The sequence below is a fragment of the Lepisma saccharinum genome, chromosome 8, assembly GCF_977018435.1.
Source record: "Lepisma saccharinum chromosome 8, izLepSacc3.1, whole genome shotgun sequence".
NCBI classification, from domain to species: Eukaryota; Metazoa; Arthropoda; class Insecta; order Zygentoma; family Lepismatidae; genus Lepisma; species Lepisma saccharinum.
The window spans coordinates 59,193,325-59,214,096 of record NC_139236.1 but is presented as its reverse complement, the minus strand read 5'-3'; the positions used below and the strand labels follow the sequence as shown (position 1 = coordinate 59,214,096).

General features: G+C 38.7%; 1 protein-coding gene across 1 annotated transcript; it reads left to right on the top strand.

Annotated features, from left to right (window-relative positions):
• The first annotated feature begins 7,495 nt into the window (after nucleotides 1-7,495).
• LOC145991806 (neuropeptide Y receptor type 1-like) lies at nucleotides 7,496-7,849 on the top strand. The gene has a single exon (XM_083127855.1). It carries the CDS (start codon nucleotides 7,496-7,498, stop codon nucleotides 7,847-7,849), a length of 354 nt encoding a protein of 117 aa, XP_082983981.1.
• The last annotated feature ends 12,923 nt before the right edge of the window (nucleotides 7,850-20,772 follow it).

The window sequence follows — 20,772 nt, the reverse complement described above, 5'->3', positions numbered from 1 at the left end:
CAAAAGAAATGAAATTGTGTTTATGTCGAGTGTTACTTTTAAGAAATGAACCGATACACTATTACAGATGGTTGCAAATGTATTAAATGACACATTTCTTTTAGGATGTATAGGGTATAATTTTAGTGTGTTCTAATTAATGAGTAATCCTGTGTTCATGATAATGTAAAATTATAATTCTGCAAGGCAAAGCACTGCTATTGGCGATTAGTTCCGTGGGAAAAAACTAAGATAGTACACAAATTAAAATAATCTCTTACATAGAGGAAAAAGGTCTAAATATGGTACACCCCTCTTTATGTTGTCATTTTCGGAGGAAAAAAAATCATATATCAAGAAACTGTCTTTAAAATGCATATCTATGAAATATATACTTAAATGTAATAGCATGCTAAAGTATAGAAGGTCTCCATTTTATTAAAAAAAAATCAAAAAAATGGTAAAATGATGTATTTCAAAATTTGGTCTAAATATGGGCTACTAGTGGCAATATCACAAAAAGCAAGTAAAATTTAAAAAAACAGTCATTTATCGCTAAAACATTATAAAATTCATATTTATGAATAATCTGTTGTTTTGAAAATCACGCGGAATGGGAAAAATCGAAATTAAGAAAAACATCCAAATATTTGTTAAAAATGTGATCTCAACATTAGACATCACGTCATAGCCCATATTTAGACCATCACGGTATTTTTCTTCATCAATTTGTTTTCGCTCTCCGTGGCACATAATTTACAAACAAATCATGGCATTATAAAAGCCCACATTTGTTTTATGTACCGCTAATATCATAACCTATACAAAGCACATGAGAATTCAGAAAACGCTGAGTTAAAACATACCTGCAAAACGTTTTCGGAGCGCTGATAACTCCAAAACCCATATTTAAACCTTCGCCCATATTTAGACCTTCTCCTCTACTGTCGGATTGAAAATTATGGATACTCAATTATAACTCCATTAAGCCTTGTTTCCATGATTATGAAAAACTAAATACGCTGACCAAGGCAGTAATTTATTTTATTAAAAACATAAACTAACGTAACGTTTCAACCTTCTAGCAAGGTCTTCTTCAGACTCTGTATCAAGTACAAAAGTGTACTTGATACAGAGTGTACTTGATACAGAGTCTGAAGAAGACCTTGCTAGAAGGTTGAAACGTTACGTTAGTTTATGTTTTTAATAAAAAAATTACTGCCTTGGTCAGCGTATTTAGTTTTTCATGGGTACTCAAGTTTGGACTCCAATTAAAAAATAACCAGTAGATATACAATTCTACATACAAACGAGTTGCATCAAAATTTAGCTTATTCAATTCTGCGTTAACCTATGCTAACCAATTTTTTCGAGTATGCCGCTTATTTTTTTATCGTCTTGAGAACAAAAAAGTGCCATTCTTTTTAGTTTTGCAAATGATCGCTTTCTATCACTGGTGTACGCAGAGGGGGCCTGATGGAGCTACAGCCCTCTCCGAGAAATTTTGAGAAAATCAAAATTTTCTAATAAAAACAATGAAAAACCAGAGTGATAAATGCAAACCTCCCTTAAAATGACTCTCAATTGCCATTTTTTTTTAAAAAATTGAGAGTTTTAATATCTAAATGTACGAAATATTTTATTGTATATTCCACCCTTCAGCCATTTACTATCCACCTTTACAATTCCAGACCCTCCAGAAAAGAAATCCTACGTACGCCAGTGCTCTCTATGAAATTCTATAAATAAAAAGAATACGGATGGTCCGATCTTAAAAGGTTTTAAGCACAATTCGAAATTTTCAGATTATAAAAATTGGTCAAAAGTCATTTCCTATCAAATTTGCGAATCAACTTGTTGTTGGTATTGTGTTGTCCTACTATTGCATCTGTTTTTAAAATCCTTTTCGTTGTCAAGCCACGTTGCGAAACCGATTTTATACAAATTCTTATTCAACGGAGTAAGGTATATAAGTATAAGGTGGCAACACCGCACACCGCACACTGTCCGTTGAACAGTGGAAACTGCGGGCTGTATCTGCGAGTCGGTGCGTGCGGTGTTGACTTTTACCCTTAACAAACTCTTGAATCAAAAGGAATGGAAAGTTTCATGATGAATTTTCTAATTATTTCTGCTGTTTATCTTTCCTTAATTATTTTATGCATATGCCGCATGCGTTTAAGGGGGGGACTAATGTCAGAATATGTAAATCAGGGCATTCTCATACCGGTTAGCCACTTAGCAGCTTTCCTTTATCGACAACGGGTGAGGACATTACACTTGTTGACTGCACGGACAAAATAAACACTGTTTGAGTTGCACTTTTGCTTTTCCCGTTGGGCTAGGTTAGGAGTACGAACTTCGTAATGTTACGTGGAACGACAGTTCCCACCGATCTGTAGTGTCCTTCACCATGTTTTCTGACAAGATTCCTGGTTTGCAGCTCGATTCTTTTCGCAAGAAAGAAACTCATTCACCCTACTCTCTGTTCTTGGCCCCGATCAAAGTTTGCATCACCGCGGTACTTGGAAATGTTTCGAATTTGCAAATTCCCACAAGTTGGACACAATCGGGGTCACCGAGTTGGGAAAAAATGCCAACGAAACGGCCTCTCCGATTGTTCAAAGGAAAACAAACGGATATCCCATGCGCTTGGGAACAACAGACCTTGCTGTACAGTTGCGACTTGTTTTTCCCGGAAAAGACCGTCTCATCTGTCCATACTCCACTTTCTAGGCGATATTCCAATCAGCGGTTACGTGCGGAGTAGGTGGTCTTTCGGCAGAGCGAGGAGTGGGAGGAAGGGGAGCTTGCTCGTCACTTCTTCTGCGCGGCTGACGTCTCTCATGGTTGCCAGGAGCGAGAAAATTATCTTGGCGAGAAAAAAATCTTGGGTTGATGCACGCATCTGCTAATGAAGGCGGGCCAGGGATATCGCCGTTGAAACTTGTCTCCGCCGGGAATCGAACCCGGAGCTTCTGCATTACAATTTGTATGTTTTTAACGCCGCTGTATTTAATCGCGACGACAAGTATGAATGATGAGTACACGATGAAAACGATCGACCACTTATGTCCTGGTTCAAACTCGAACACAAAACGATATCGCGGAACGAACAGTGAAGACACTCGTTCACCGAACTGGCTAGAAAGATTCATGGACGTCCGCAGGATTTTTCCAGGGAGGGTAAACAAGGCACATTTTCCCCAAAAATAGTGTTGTTTCCTAAAAAAAATTTCTTAATTTTGAATTTATAGTGTTCATGCAAAAATTAACACATATTATTGTGGCTAGAATGCAATTATATGTGTGAGATACAAAATTTCTGGTTGACTTTCATTTTCCAGCGGGGGACCACTCCCCCCCTTGCCCCCCCTTCCGGACGCCCATGGCAATATTAAGGATTGGCTAGTTGGTTTTCCTGCTTTCCACATGATTCTGGTTTGGGTCATATACCCATTTTTAGCCAAACTTTAAAAAATGAATATACATGTATATATTCAGGATTGTCGCTGACGTAGATTAAAAGTACCTCTCAGCATTCGTCTGAAGAAACCGAGGAAAATAGTCGGCATAACCTGCCACTTGGTTTGAACTCGCTACATCCCTATTCTGTGTCATTCTTAGCCGCGTCGGTGGACGAGCCGTTGGTTCACTACCTCATCACCGAAGGATCTTGGTTCGATTCTAGACCTTGGCATTGTCACTTCATCGATTTGATCTAAACATTACTCATCCTCACGTTTAGCCGAAGTGGTAGAAAATAGCCATTAAAGAAATACCAATAGAATTCGAACAAGTGTTCTCGGGTTACCAGCCAGGTTAAATTGGAGTTGGCTTCCAACGTCTCGAGGGCATACATTGCTCTCATCTTCAGGGAATGTAGAAATGGAAACCAATGTAGGTTAGTATACATGACTATAATGTGGCGAAGTTTGGATTCTGTCTTCCTATTGGCTCTCTCTGGATCATGGTGTTCTCATTGGCTATAATGTGGCGGAGTTTGGATTCTGTCTTCCTATTGGCTCTCTCTGGATCCTGGTGTTCTCATTGGCTGGTGTCTTATTTTTACGGAGGAGTGGGTTCCAGGCGTGACCAAGCTGGAGTCACACGTCCGTGTTCAGATTGGTGCTTTCCCGTGATATGGCTGTGGCTTCCTTTACCCGTCGGTCCCAGTAACCGGCACATTTGGCTATTATTTTGGTGACGGCAAATAAAATTCTGTGTCCCTCGGTAATGCTGTGTTCCGCAAGTCCTTACTTTTCAGGTTGGAATAAACTGATATTATGTCGATGTTCATTCCGCCGCTGCTCAACGGTGCGCCCCGTTTGTTTGGCCTATGTATGGTGTCCCACACTCGCAAGGTATTCGGTAAACTCCTGGAATACGGAATTCCAGGTCATCTTTGACAGATCGAAGTAGAGCTTTGGGTTTCAGTGGCGGTCTGTGAATGGTCTTCACCCCGTGCCTGGCTAGAATTCTGCTTAACTTCCCGGAGGAGTGTAATATGAATGGTAAAACTGTTACAGTAGGGCGTCCCTGTCCTGTTGCTACTGGTAGAGGGGCTGGGCGGTGCAGTATCGGTCCTTGTAAGGGCCTCGTCCACATGAATATTGTTGCAGTTATTCTAAATAATCATAATAGTAAGGTAAATAAGACAAAAATAGATTAACGAATCATATGCTTCGTCCAAACGCTATGCATGTGGAAATGACACTTTCTCGTCGGTTATAAATCTTCCATAAATAATATTTTGTCAAGGAGTGTGGCAGGGCGGCTGTGTGCCTTGAAGGCTCAGCGCCATCTCGTGTATGAAGAAGAAACCTCGACTGCTGAATAAATAAATGCCTGTTTTCTTCTAGGTGATGGATTCGTCAGTTGTCAGTGTGTGACGAAATCACGAACGTGCCGAAATCTCTTCTTGCCCTCTTTCTTGTTGTCTGCTTCATCGATCGGATTAAAATTCTCTGCTTATTTTTTGCCCTTTCCGCTTTCACATGCAGCAACGGATATCTCACCGCCCCCCCCCCCCCGCAATTCCCTTTTACACGAAGTTTGTTTGTGGCCGAACTCATCTGCGGGACCGGTTTGCGCCTTCTCTCGCTCACGACTCCACCATTGCGGAAGTGGAAAAACTCCTCTCTCTCTGCTCATTGATAATTTGTTGTTGCGCCATTCATCTCCTCGTCGTGCATCTGGTAACACCTGGTCGAAGCCACGTTTCCGTCTGTCATCCCAGTTGGTCCATCAGTGTGGGAGGGTCTCCTCTTCGATAACCGCGAAAGGGACAAAAATTGAAGTTGAACGGGTGGAGAGAACGGACGCGAGAGAGAGAGAGAGAGAGAGAGAGGAAAAACGCACTTCGACAGGGAGAGAAAAGAAGTTATGGGGCGGGGATTTTAAGAGAAAGAAGGAGAAGACATAGAAAAAAAAGAAAGAGAGTGAAGATAGTAGGGAGAGCGAGAAAGAAGGAAACACAGGAGAAGGACGGAATAGTATATGGAGAGAAAGAGTAAAAGGTAAGCAAGAGTAAAAGAATAGAGAAAAGGATATGCAACAGAAACAGAGAGAGACAGAGAGTAAAGGATAGATAGGTGAATAAGAGTGCAAGAAGAGTAGAGAAGCAGAGAGAAATACAGGACAAAGAGAAGCGAGAAAAGAAGAAGAGAGAAAGAGAGAGGAGCAGAGTGTGATAGAGAGATAGAAAGAATGTAGAGAATATAAAGGAGCGACAGAGAGAAAGAAACAGCACATAAAAAGACTGCAAGGGGATAGATAAAGAACAAAGATTTACATCTAGTGGTACACGTACGGCATTAAGCCTTACTGGCCAGTAAACTGGAAATTACTCTGGCCGCTTGTTGCCGAATGGATGGTTGACTGATTTTCCTGGGCAGATCCTGTCCTACTGGTTTATCTGTTGCATGGTAGTAGCCAATGAGAACCAACCTTCAGTCAACTGACAAACAGGGACTTTCATTCGTATGATTGATTGAATTGTTGTCCACTTTATGCACAGAAAGGCTAATCGGGACTGGACCAACAATTTAAAGTGGGATCCGAACCACTATTCGTATGAGCAGTTCTGCATGGGAGATAATCGATATACTCTCCTACTTCACCTAGTACAAGAAACGTACAAGCAAAAACGTCGGGAAAATATACAGCTGACGGAAAAAATAAATAATCGAGCCTTTGAAATATTTGAGATCGCGAAATGCGACATACATTTTTAGTTTTGCGCTTTTGCGAAATTTTCAAGTCGCGAATTTTCGCAACTAGACTGATAGAACCTTTGACGACTAGACAGTGGCTTTCGGGTTGTGGTTAAACGGTCATGGGTTCGATCCCTGTTAGTTCAGATTCCAATTTACAACTTTATGGTCAGTCCAGAATGATCAATGTGAGTGTGTAAATTTTATTCTCCAATTATATGCATAATTTTATCAAGAAATTTGCTTTAAAATATTCAATAAGTACATCAGAACATTATAATATATGTTATGTAATCACAAAGTCCAGTTTTCACGCAAAAATTTTCTGCAAAATTGTTTGAATTTTGCATAACTTCCATCGTAATTAGACTGCGAAAGTTGCGCCGTATTTTGCTGATCCCGTGAAAGACAAAAATGCAGGCTGGTATCGGTAAATTAATTCGGACCGATACTTTCCGATACCTATACCACTGATATCGGCTGAGCCCTATTAATTACTTCCGAATTATCTCCTGAAAAAAGTGTCTCACGAAGATTACACAAAGCTTTATGTTCCTACGTAAACCTAACCGAATGTCAATTAAAAATATTGAGACAGGTTTTCTCTTAATATGCAAAGACATCAGTTCACCTCTTGTGGAAGTAATCTTTTTGCCTGCTCGATTTCCTAGTTCGTTCCGACACCGATACAATTTTTCTCTCGTGTTCCTGGCAACCCTGCACCGCGCGAACTAGGATTTACCGTCCGAGGAACGCTGTAGGCTTCAGACGGCGTGCGGTTGTGCCCGCGAACAGAGCACGCCAGAGAAAGATTGTGTTTTCGCAAGTTCCCGCACGTGACGTCAGATGCTAATCGCTTCTTTTGACGTGGGGAAAACTTCCAGCCGACAAAAGAAAACAACAACAGCCGCTCGTCTGTCAACAAAACGGAAAAAAGAAAAAGTTGCGTGCTAGTCTGTTTCGTTTTCAACGCATCGTAATCCCTGCACATTCAGGAAAGTAAGAGCATGTGATCACGAAACGTGTTTGACTGTTTAGCCCCCCCCCTCTTTTTTGTACGTCAAAAGGAGTTCCTGCTATAGCTGCTGCAATAATACCGCCATGTGGGTTGGACTTTACGGAAGTTCGCCGCCTATACCACCGGACCTGGATAAGTGTGTGTGCGTGTGTGTGATCAAGAAGCTTGAAAAAATGTAAAGGGGAGGGAAAAAAAAGTTTTTCTGGTCCAGTGTCGTGGAATTTTATTTACAAGAGCGCGGAAGGTGGGGGAAAAATTTTCCTCTAGGAAATTTGTACCCAAAATGATGTCCGCGTTCATAGCGGATAACAACACGACAGAATACAATTCAAGTTTTACTTTTCCGGAACCTAGGTTACCAGGCTATATCAGGACGACGTCCATGGTGTTTTGTGTGATCATACTCGGCATCGGTGTGGTCGGGAATGTGATGGTACCCATTGTAATCCTGAAGACGAAGGATATGAGAAACTCGACGAACATCTTTCTGCTGAATCTGAGCGTGGCTGATCTTATGGTCCTGTTGCTGTGTACGCCGACCGTCCTCGTGGAGGTGAACTCACCGCCTGATGTGTGGATTCTAGGAGAGGAAATGTGTAAGTACATCCTTAGTACTTCTTGTTCTCTTTTTGTGTAATTTTTTTTGGGGTGTTACTTCCTTATTTTGGTTTTACGAAATAAAACATACACTCTTTTAGTGATTGGAGGGACAAAGATGATGTAGGCCTCGGAAGTTGACGACATGAGAAATCTTTAAAAAAAAATCCTGTAGAATGACACTAAAATTATTAGAAAACAACTTATTTTTTTAAAAAAAAATGACCAATGTATAAATTACAAAAGAGTAGTAAAATAATTCGAGATAAACATTGCAGAAAAGTTCAGATTTTTAGTGAATCAAAAAGGCTAGAAATCGGATCAAAACGAGTGCAACAATTGCAGAAAACGCGACACTGTTGCTGAAAAACGAAGGAGAACGCCCCGAAATCTGATGAAAATGAGAGAAAAAAAAACATTGCAGAAAAGCTCAGATAAAACCCTTTGGTGTTTAAACTGTCTCTTTATTTTTACTTCAAGGTTGCATAAGACACACCACAAGATTTTTTTCTGTACGTCACCCAGCTTCTTTCAGGGTCGACCTTACACGATACAGTACTCAGTCAGCATCTGATAATACCGTTGTGTTTCGCGTACATCAGTTTATTATTTTTTTTACGTTGTGACTATAATTTACTTTGATTGATTGATTGATTTGGTGTTTTTTAAGTCCACTTTATGCACAGAAAGGATAATCGGGACTGGACTTACAGTTTTTAAGTGGAATCCGAACCACTATGTGCCTCTACCGGGTATCGAACGGCGGACCACTTGATTACAAGGAGACAACGTTACCACTACGCCATCGGGGAGGTCCTTTGACTAAAACAATAATAGTGGCTGGCAAGGAAGACTTCACTCAAAGTAATTTAAGTTTGCTGGAGAAAATATAAGTTCACCATAATTAATTATTTATTCCATTGCCAAAGATTTCTGTTAAAATAATTTTGCGCTCTTTCGATGACCATAGGTTCGTTTAATGTAGTTCTTGCTAAAAAGAACATGTTGGGGTTTAACCCACCCAGCCCCCCGGATACTTCTCACATGTTGGATTAATGGAAGTTCAAAATCCAAAACCCATAACTCATTTTCAAAAATGTATTCGAAGTTTCACAGAAATACAACAAGGAGACAATGTTGAAACGATCCATCTAGAATTTTCATACATTTGTAATTCTGAAACTTGAGCAAAGCAGTATTTTATCTCGGAATTGCAGCCCACCCGCGCGACCCCTTCAATTTCACTTCTGCTGTCCACTTTCCAGTATTATTCCTGGGTCAGACTGGAAATATCCTTATGATTGTCCCAAAATTCCTTTCCAACTTTTAAATTCCCTGTCCGATAAAGTTGAAAATCCCCATTGATAGGAGTTGAAACCTCGGATCCCCAGTTTCATAGCGCATTACGTTCGGTTACAATACATGCACAGGACTGTCTTTTTTTAAAAAAAATAACTGGTTACATAGTTTTCGAAATTCCAAAAATTAAGTTTTAAGGTCAAACAACAAAAACTTTATGACTAAAATTTCCATCTAACTTTTAAAGCATTTTCTTCAAGGTATTTAAAATTTAATAACAAAGTATAATAATTGTGCATTTCAGTACACAGTGTATGAAACGTAAAAGAAAAAAAAAAACTTGTGCTGGATATTCACTCATATTCTGCTGCACTGAGTAATCCTCCTCCAGGATATAACAACAGCAATAATAATAATGATGATAATTATTACTATTTTGGAATAAAATTGTTTTATAATTATATTTTAATTATTATTATATATTGTTATTATTTATATTATTCAAATTTATGGCGACGCCCAAGAGAACAATTATGAATGAACCCCCCCCCCACACACACGGCTTTTTTCCCTGCCTACGGCCATAGTAAGTTATGATAGCAAATGCATTTAAAATGCAACAAGAACGGCAAAAAAAGCTGAAAAATGACCTAAAAGTCAAAAAAGGTCTGAAAATACTATATAAAGCAATGTTTCTGGTTCTAACTTAAATGAAACGAACTACTACCGGGTTTAGTCAGGGTTGTTAAAGGTCCACGAACCCATAAATTCTAATGGGTTCTATTGGGTTCAGTTGCAGGACCGGAACCATTTTCCTCGCACAATTTAAATTCGGTCCAGGTTGCGTATTTAGTTTAAAAAGGTTCCTGGACCGAATTTAAATTGATCCGGAAAAAAGGTTCCTGGACCGAATTTATATTGATCCGGAAAAAAGGTTCCCGGACCGAATTTAAATTGATCCGGAAAAAATGTTCCTGGACCGAATTTAAATTGATCCGGAAAAAAGGTTCCTGGACCGAATTTATATTGATCCGGAAAAAAGGTTCCTGGACCGAATTTATATTGATCCGGAAAAAAGGTTCCTGGACCGAATTTATATTGATCCGGAAAAAAGGTTCCCGGACCGAATTTAAATTGATCCGGAAAAAAGGTTCCTGGACCGAATTTATATTGATCCGGAAAAAAGGTTCCTGGACCGAATTTAAATTGATCCGGAAAAAAGGTTCCTGGACCGAATTTATATTGATCCGGAAAAAAGGTTCCTGGACCGAATTTAAATTGATCCGGAAAAAAGGTTCCTGGACCGAATTTAAATTGATCCGGAAAAAAGGTTCCTGGACCGAATTTAAATTCATCCGGAAAAAAGGTTCCTGGACCGAATTTAAATTGATCCGGAAAAAAGGTTCCTGGACCGAATTTATATTGATCCGGAAAAAAGGTTCCTGGACCGAATTTAAATTGATCCGGAAAAAAGGTTCCTGGACCGAATTTAAATTCATCCGGAAAAAAGGTTCCTGGACCGAATTTAAATTGATCCGGAAAAAAGGTTCCTGGACCGAATTTATATTGATCCGGAAAAAAGGTTCCTGGACCGAATTTATATTGATCCGGAAAAAAGGTCCCTGGACCGAATTTATATTGATCCGGAAAAAAGGTTCCAGGACCGAATTTATATTGATCCGGAAAAAAGTTCCTGGACCTAATTTAAATTGATCCGGAAAAAAGGTTCCCGGACCGAATTTAAATTGATCCGGAAAAAAGGTTCCTGGACCGAATTTAAATTGATCCGGAAAAAAGGTTCCTGGACCGAATTTAAATTGATCCGGAAAAAAGGTTCCTGGACCGAATTTAAATTGATCCGGAAAAAAGGTTCCTGGACCGAATTTAAATTCATCCGGAAAAAAGGTTCCTGGACCGAATTTAAATTGATCCGGAAAAAAGGTTCCTGGACCGAATTTATATTGATCCGGAAAAAAGGTTCCTGGACCGAATTTAAATTCATCCGGAAAAAAGGTTCCTGGACCGAATTTATATTGATCCGGAAAAAAGTTCCTGGACCTAATTTAAATTGATCCAGAAAAAAGGTTCCCGGACCGAATTTAAATTGATCCGGAAAAAAGGTTCCTGGACCGAATTTAAATTGATCCGGAAAAAAGGTTCCTGGACCGAATTTAAATTCATCCGGAAAAAAGGTTCCTGGACCGAATTTAAATTGATCCGGAAAAAAGGTTCCTGGACCGAATTTATATTGATCCGGAAAAAAGGTTCCTGGACCGAATTTATATTGATCCGGAAAAAAAGGTTCCTGGACCTAATTTATATTGATCTGGTAAAAAGGTTCCTGGACCGAATTGAAATACTTTACAGATAAGAAAGGATCTTTACGGTCCAGAACCCATTTACGCTTGCTGATTTTCTCTCCTGGACCGGAATTGAATTTATTTAAAACCCTGGGTTTAGCATTTGTCTTCAGCACATAAAGTGTCTTCAAGGCTCAGAGAAAAACATGATTTTCATCAACTTCCTACGTAGCTCTTCTACTCATCTTCATTATTGTTAGCACCGTCAGCCTCCGCGGAGGAATTCTCACTGCTATGTCACAGGTGTCAGGTTCGAAACCTCCCAAAGCATTAGCGTATCACTGTTTCTATCCCGTCATTCTGAACATGCTCCATTAATCGCTAATCAACAATCAGAAGCAGGATAAATAGTCGTATGAGAACGAGTGATGTAACTCCAATGTATCAAATTTACAGGGAACAGTGTATTATTAGGAATATGTTTGACTCTTTAAGTCAGTTAATTGGAGATACATGACTCCAACTTACTGCTAAGGATTAGAAGTGAGCAGAGCTCTTCAGAGGAGTTTATTTAAACAAAACTCAAAATGGTATTTTCGGACTTGCATTCCTCTGGTTCTCATTTTGATATCACCTGTAATATTATTCAGCTTAATTGCTCTTTATTTTTTAATTTACTGCTTGTATTGTTAGTATTGTCTTCTCATTTTACTCTAACTTTTTGCATTTTCATTAAAATCCTTCGTAATCTTCAATGTTATTATAAGCCATCCCGATGGCGTAGTGGTAATGTCGTCGCTTTGTAATCAAGGGGCTCCGGGTTCGATGCCGGGTGAAGACACATACCGTTTTGGATCACGCTAGACACTATAGGTCCAGTCTCGATTAGCCTATCTGGGCATAAAGTGAGCAATTTTATTATTATTAATTTTTAATTTTGGGGAGTTAGGTGGTAGACTAGCAACAGCTGAAACTCACACAGCAATAAATTCAATTCAGTTTATCCTCATCGCCGTTATTAACCCAAGGAGAAAAGTGACGTGAAATAGAACACACTAGAATGAAAGATTGACAGTATTAATACTTAATAATAACAGTGGCAGAATTATTATTATTCAGCCTTTAATAACTAGAGGAAATCAATACTACAAATCAAATGCATAATAAATTTATAATTTCCTGCAGTAATTTTCCTCGTTCACTGCTCTTTTGAATTCTTATTTTTCATATTATTGCATTTGGAAACTTATTAGTCTTAGTTTCGTGGTGCAACAAAGTCAACTGTTTTAAGGAGCTAATAATATACGTAGATTCATTTAATATTTACTCATTATATATTAATTAATTATCATTAATATTTCCTATTATAGAAACTTGTGAACACAGTTCAACTCTTCCTTCTTGTTCAAGCGTTCAATGCGTAAACACGAATGTAGAATGTGAAAGAGCTGTCCCCCACTCCCTAGTTTAAATTCGGCCCTCTGGATTATTACCCTTGTATTATCCTTTCAAATCTCTCCTTCCATCTCACCCTGGGTGTCATGCGAGCAGATTATATTAGCGCCGGAATTACGAAAGGGGGGTTTCAGATAACATTTATATGTTTTAGTCTCTGGTTCGTTACACATGTACAGAAAGTGAATAAATATTTGGTCTAAAATAGACAGTACTGTAGTTCTTGGAGTTAATTCAGCAAATCATAACATTTCTAGTAGGATTATATTTGTTTATTATATGTTGCTAGTATCCTATATACATATTTACAAAGTGTTTCTATATGTGCATTTACATAATCAACCAATTTCCTTAATTCAAGCAAAAGCGTACCTATGGCCTAACCATTGGTACTATCATTAACACAGAGTTAGCCTAACTATCTCTGTGGAATACCCTCGACTTTATTGATATTCCGACCAGTCTTGCGTTTCAGTACGCAGCATCCTTGATAAGCCCGCTAGGCGTTATGATGTTATTCGGCAATATCTTTCAAATGCAAATCTTTTGCTAATTGGGAAACTTGGGGATTTCAAACAGGCGTTAGCTTTTCCAAATGATACATATATTTTCCATCTTGAGTTTAGCCACCATAAGTGGACAAGACTTTCGAAGGTTCTTCGTCGTTGTGAAGGTGGTAAAAAACTGTTTTCTCTAAAGCCCAACTGGTCTTTTTTATAGTCGCGGTTGGAGTCCGTGGAAGTGGATCCCGTAGCACTGTAATTTTCCACTGCAATGGTCTTTTGAAAGACAGCTCCCCAACTGAGATGCTAAACACGGGAATCTAATATCCAGCAAAAATCACAATCCATTAAGCACATACACTTACATCCAATAATAAGATAAAAGTACACACATGGAAACATATTAATTAACCCTACACGTTGTAGCTGGTGAGCAATTAATTAACAAATTACCAACCAGTAATGGTCAATCCGACCATTACATAGTTAGAATCCTTGGGTTAAATTCACACTTTTAACTTTTGCCAATAGCAACAAACGCAATAAATATTGTCAAGTATTTGTTGATAATTAGGCGGGTACATACTGTCAGTTTCACAAGAGTTGGATGAAATGTCAGTGACTGAACTTATGACATATGAGACAATTGCAGAGACAATATATCGGTTTTGGCTCACCCTAGAATTTATTTCTATGGCCGCCCGAGACAACTACAATGAATGCCTAGCCTCGAATCGAACCAAGAGAGGGTTTCGAAGCGCCAGGAAAGTTTTAAGTCGCCTTTATGCACAGATAGGCTAATTTAGACTGGATCTGCAATTTTAAGTGGGACCCGAATACGGAGGCTATGTGTTTCCACCGGGTATCGAACGGGAACCCTTTGATTACAAGGGAATGCCTCTATGCTTACCAAAACAAGTTTTAACATTGCAGTGTGATAGTGAAGTAATACCTTCTAGAAATAGGGACTCCATTATGTTTTTAGTTGGTTTGATTTTGATTTGATTTACTTTATTTTACTTCGCGTTTTGTGCCTCTTGGTTAATTTGCGAAGATGGGGATGAGTGATGAAATTGATGAATAGACATTCACAAACAACCATGCCCGAGCGGGATTCGAACCCGAGACCCTGGGCGTCGCAGCGCGATGTGCTAACCACTCAGCCACAGGGTACGGCTGTTTTTAGTTGGATATATATACATACATACATCCTGTAATCAAGAGGATTATCAATCGATACCCGGTAAAGGCACATAATGGTTCGGATCCCGATTAGCCATTCTGTGCATAAAGTGAACTTAAAACACCAAATCAATCAATCAATCCATTTTCATCATATCATTACTTATCCTCGTCTTGATTAGCCAAAAGTGGCAGATGCTAAATAACAAAAATCAATACACTTGTTTTGATTGATTGATTGATTGATTTGCTTTATTTTACTTTGCTATTTGCGAAGATGGGGATAAGGGATGACATGATAAAATTGATGAATGGACACTCACAAAAATCCATTCCCAGGCCAGGATTTGAACCTGGGACCCCTGGCGTTATAGCACGGTGTGCTGACCAGTCCGCTTGTTTTAATATCCGACTTTTTCCTATTGATCTTTTAGCGACTTTGGCGCTAAGCTAACGCCATCGGAAGTCCCAAGTTCGAATCCCGTTCTAGGCTCTTCACTTCATGAATGTTCCTTTACCTTAAGGGCATGCGATACAGTTTCCAGGGGAGTCTTCCCAAGTCCTTCCGTCCGTGGCAGTGTGCCAACTTAGCTCTCTTGGAGCCAGGTCTGGCTCTTTGGTGCACTCGTTTGGCTGTGAACTGGGACACCCACCCCCGTGCCCCACTAAGATGCCATCACTGGTTCCGGCCTACAGAGACCAACTTTTGTCATAATTATACATTTTGCACTTGACGTGATATTGTTATATTGGCTGCGTCGCCCCACTCCCTCATATCTCCCCAGCTAATTCTTTATGGCGCAATGTTTGGCGTGAAATTGATATAATATTGTTATCAGGGAATTGTTTATTTTCTATTTCATACCACCATCGGTGGATTATTGAGATGGGCGATGCCGCCTGAAAACTAAGAATAAATTGTCATCAATTTAGAGTTAACGATCATACCAGTGCCCCACCCCTTTGACAACTAACATTACCCTAGAAGGCACTTTATCCAGCCTTCGAAAATCTAGCTCCATGAAGGTCAGTTCTAACTCCATTTAAGTTGAAATTTAGTTCTTTTATGTGCATCAGGTTTGGCAGCACTGCTAGGAGGCAAGGAGAAATGCATTGATCATATGGGAGTATGATTTGATTCGTTCTCTTGGGAATATACAACTTCCGATGGAATAGAAAGAGATGTCAACGGGAAGAGGGCAGTTTGAAGATGAATTTCACCAGCGAAAAAGTCGAAACTTCCATTTGATTAGCCGTAACTTTAAGTTGAAGTTGATTCCCCATAAGGGATACATGTGATTCCGAAAATTCTTATTCATCATATTTTTCAAACATGTTGTCCAGCTTAATAATCAACATAAAAAACGCTTCCACTTGCAACATGAAGAGAAATTTATACTCTTGGATACACCGAGTTTTTTTTTATTTTTTAGTAGCAGTGCCCATTCGGGCGATATTGAAATAAATGCACAATTGGTGCGTAACTGTATCTCCTCCCCTTAACCACCCTTCATCCTCACGTGCAGACAAGTGACGTAAAATGAATATCAATACACTTTAAACAATATAACAGATTCAAGAAACACGCTTTCCTTCGCATTTTGACCACAAAAATCCTTCTCGGACCATGAATCAAGCGTGGCATGCGAAGTGACAACATGGCAGCTTTCTCTGAGCAGGGCAAAATATGCAAAGCGACGTTCCAAACTGTTGAAAGACGAGTTTTCTCTATCGACAGCCACAATTATCCTGTAATAAAATGGTGAATTATTCTTTAGGGCGAGATACAAGGGACTTTCACCGCTTTACGTCTCCCGGTTGGCCGGTTCCTACGAATTGTGTGACTTCAACAGCGGAAGGTTAACGTAGGTCGCGGCACATTTTACCTTCCTTAACTCCGTGGCCGGACTAGGAAGTTAGAGGAAGGGGGCGACACCTCTGAGATGTATAAATATTAAAAATTTGTGGTCAAATAAGGAAACAGTAAATGCTGTTGTATTTTGTAATGTACATGCACCATCAGGGGTTCTTTCGGTGTGAAAATTGCTCAATAAACTCACACTCAAACTGTCTAAAATTAAGCCATTTCCCCTCTTGGCTTCTAAAATTAAGTCATTTCCCTCCTGGCTTCTAAAATAAAGCCATTTCCCTCTCTTGGCCTCTAAAATTAAGCCATTTCTCCCTATTGGTCTCTAAAATTAAACCATTTTCCCCTCTTGGCCTCTAAAATTAAGCCATTTCCCCTCTTGGTCTCTAAAATTAAGCAATTTCCTTCTCTTTGCCTCTAAAATTAAGCTATTCCTCTCTCTTGGCCTCTAAAATTAATCCATTTCCCCTCTTTGGCTCTAAAATTAAGTAATTTCCCCTCTTGGCCACTAAAATTAAGTCGTTTCCCCTTCTGGACCCCTAACATTCAATTATCTAACCCTTGTGGTCTGAAATTTAAACGACCAGTCCCCGTACTCTCTAAGTTTCTAAAACTATCACTAAATCGTCAATTAGCGAAAGGGCAAATAACAGTTTAAAGTGTACTTTATGATCGGAACGTATGACGTAACTTATGTGAAAGTCTCGTCCAGTGATTTTTTTTAGATGTCGCTGAACTACGTTAAACAAGAAAACAAAACACATTAATAATATGCATCCTAGTAGCACATATTCTTAACATAGAATATTTGAAATGTTATTCAATATCTAACTAAAGAGACGATTAACCTCCAAGATATGCATTTAGAACAGTAATATCGTTCTGTAATTAATCACGCGCTACAACTTTCTAAAATATAATTCCTATTCTGAAATATAATGTTCGCATGCCAAATTCAACTCAATGGCAATTCTCGACAAGACTCTACTTGACGTCCTTTTCCCAAGGAATACGTGTCATATATCGTTGGAAAGCTTATTGTATAAGGAATTCAACAACGTGAATCCCAAAGCGAGGAAAAATGACCTGGAGGAAGAAATCGATAAAAACAGATGTTGTCCGGATATGTGTAATTGAACGTACTGAGGAAATTTTTCGATGTTGAAACACATATTTAGGGGTGAAATGAGTGCTAATGGATCCTAACCTAACCTCGTAGGCATACCTCGTCCCCGTGAATGGTTCGTGGGGCTACCCGTGCATGGTTTTTGGAGCTAACGTGAATGGTTTGTGGGGCTATCGTGAACAGAAAGTGTAAAACAAAAAGGTACTTACCCGAAGCTTCTACGGTTTTGAACGATGTACTAAATTATTACTGGGGATAAACGTATTTTACACTATCTGCAAGTTTTTAGAACCTGTTCTTCTTCACGCACCATACACACGCACAACGCACCGCGAATACAAAGAAGCAATCACCACGCAGAAAGCAAACGAGCAAAGCACAACCCCTGTGAAGTTGGCCCGACCCATTTTCGTTGCCCACCTCAAACCTAGTCAGGTCGTTAGTTCTTCGTTAGTTCTCGATAGTTCTCATAAAATTTTCGTTAGTTCCGCAAATACATAGAAGCTATTAAGGAAATAAATGGGTCGGGCCAACTTCACACTTTTTCGACCCATATTCAACTTCGAACCGAAAACCATCCAGATCGATTGATTTTCGTTAGTTCCCGTTAGTTCTCATAAAATTTTCGTTAGTTCTCAAAATTTATCCAATTTATTCGCCGAACAAATAATGGAGGCAATTTGCAGTTTTCCGATTTTCACACGGAATTTTTATCAAAAAATGGTCCGCATTGGTAGAATATAGAGAGTATGATTCAATTTTGTTGAAACCTTAGTCATTTTATCAAATTTATCCAATTTATTCACTGAATAAATGATTAGACGAAATGTGTTGGCCTGAGCGCCCAAATTTCGTTGCCCACCTGAAACCTAGTTAGGACGTTAGTTCTTCGTTAGTTCTCGATAGTTCTCATAAAATTTTCGTTAGTTCTCAAAATTTATCCAATTTATTCGCCGATCAAAAAATGGAAGCAATTTGAAGTTACCCAATTTTGACATGGAATTTTCCCCCAAAGTTGGTCCGTATCTGTAGAATGTAGAGAGTATGAATAAATTTTGTTGAAACTTTAGCCATTTTATCAAATGTATCCCATTTATTCACTGAATAAATGATTAAAAGAAATGTGTTGGCCTGAGCGCCCAAATTTCGTTGCCCACCTGAAACCTAGTCAGGACGTTAGTTCTTCGTTAGTTCTCGATAGTTCTCGAGAAATTTTCGTTAGTTCTCAAAATTTATCCAATTTATTCACTGAATAAATGATTAGAAGAAATGTGTTGGCCTGAGCGCCCAAATTTCGTTGCCCACCTGAAACCTAGTCAGGACGTTAGTTCTTTGTTAGTTCTCGATAGTTCTTGTAAAATTTTCGTTAGTTCTCAAAATTTATCCAATTTATTCGCCGATTAAAAAATGGAAGCAATTTGAAATTTCCCAATTTTGACACGGAAGTTTTCTCAAAAAATGATCCGTATTGGTAGAATGTAGAGAGTATGGGTAAATTTTGTTGAAACTTTAGTAATTTTATCAAATTTATCCAATTTATTCACTGAACAAATGCTTGGACGAAATGTTCGTTGCCCACCTCAAACCTAGTCAGGACGTTAGTTCTTCGTTAGTTCTCGACAGATCTCGTAAAATTTTCGTTAGTTCTCAAAATTTATCCAATTTATTCGCCGATTAAGAAATGGAAGCAATTTGAAATTTCCCAATTTTGACACGGAATTTTTCTCAAAAAATGTTCCGTATTCGTAGAATGTAGAGAGTATGAGTCAGTATCGTTGAAACTTTAGTTATTTTATCAAATGTATCCTATTTATTCATTGAATAAATGATTAGACAAAATGTGTTGGCCTGAACGGCCAAATTTCGTTGCCCACCTCAAACCTAGTCAGGACGTTAGTTCCTCGGTAGTTCTCGATAGTTATTATAAAATTTTCCTTAGTTCCGCAAATACATAGAAGCTATTAAGGAAATAAATGGGTCGGGCCAACTTCACACTTTTTCGACCCATATTCAACTTCGAACCGAAAACCATCCAGATCGATTGATTATCGTTAGTTCCCGTTAGTTCTCATAAAATTTTCGTTAGTTCTCAAAATTTATCCAATTTATTCGCCGAACAAATAATGGAGGCAATTTGCAGTTTTCCAATTTTCACACGGAATTTTTATCAAAAAATGGTCCGCATTGGTAGAATATAGAGAGTATGATTCAATTTTGTTGAAACCTTAGTCATTTTATCAAATTTATCCAATTTATTCACTGAATAAATGATTAGACGAAATGTGTTGGCCTGAGCGCCCAAATTTCGTTGCCCACCTGAAACCTAGTTAGGACGTTAGTTCTTCGTTAGTTCTCGATAGTTCTCATAAAATTTTCGTTAGTTCTCAAAATTTATCCAATTTATTCGCCGATCAAAAAATGGAAGCAATTTGAAGTTACCCAATTTTGACATGGAATTTTCCCCCAAAGTTGGTCCGTATCTGTAGAATGGAGAGAGTATGAATAAATTTTGTTGAAACTTTAGCCATTTTATCAAATGTATCCCATTTATTCACTGAATAAATGATTAAAAGAAATGTGTTGGCCTGAGCGCCCAAATTTCGTTGCCCACCTGAAACCTAGTCAGGACGTTAGTTCTTCGTTAGTTCTCGATAGTTCTCGAGAAATTTTCGTTAGTTCTCAAAATTTATCCAATTTATTCACTGAATAAATGATTAGAAGAAATGTGTTGGCCTGAGCGCCCAAATTTCGTTGCCCACCTGAAACCTAGTCAGGACGTTAGTTCTTTGTTAGTTCTCGATAGTTCTTGTAAAATTTTCGTTAGTTCTCAAAATTTATCCAATTTATTCGCCGATTAAAAAATGGAAGCAATTTGAAATTTCCCAATTTTGACACGGAAGTTTTCTCAAAAAATGATCCGTATTGGTAGAATGTAGAGAGTATGGGTAAATTTTGTTGAAACTTTAGTAATTTTATCAAATTTATCCAATTTATTCACTGAACAAATGCTTGGACGAAATGTTCGTTGCCCACCTCAAACCTAGTCAGGACGTTAGTTCTTCGTTAGTTCTCGACAGATCTCGTAAAATTTTCGTTAGTTCTCAAAATTTATCCAATTTATTCGCCGATTAAGAAATGGAAGCAATTTGAAATTTCCCAATTTTGACACGGAATTTTTCTCAAAAAATGTTCCGTATTCGTAGAATGTAGAGAGTATGAGTCAGTATCGTT

Coding starts and splice junctions, on each gene's coding strand:
- LOC145991806 (XM_083127855.1), top strand. CDS start 7,496: ATGATGTCCGCGTTCATAGCGGATAACAACACGACAGAATACAATTCA.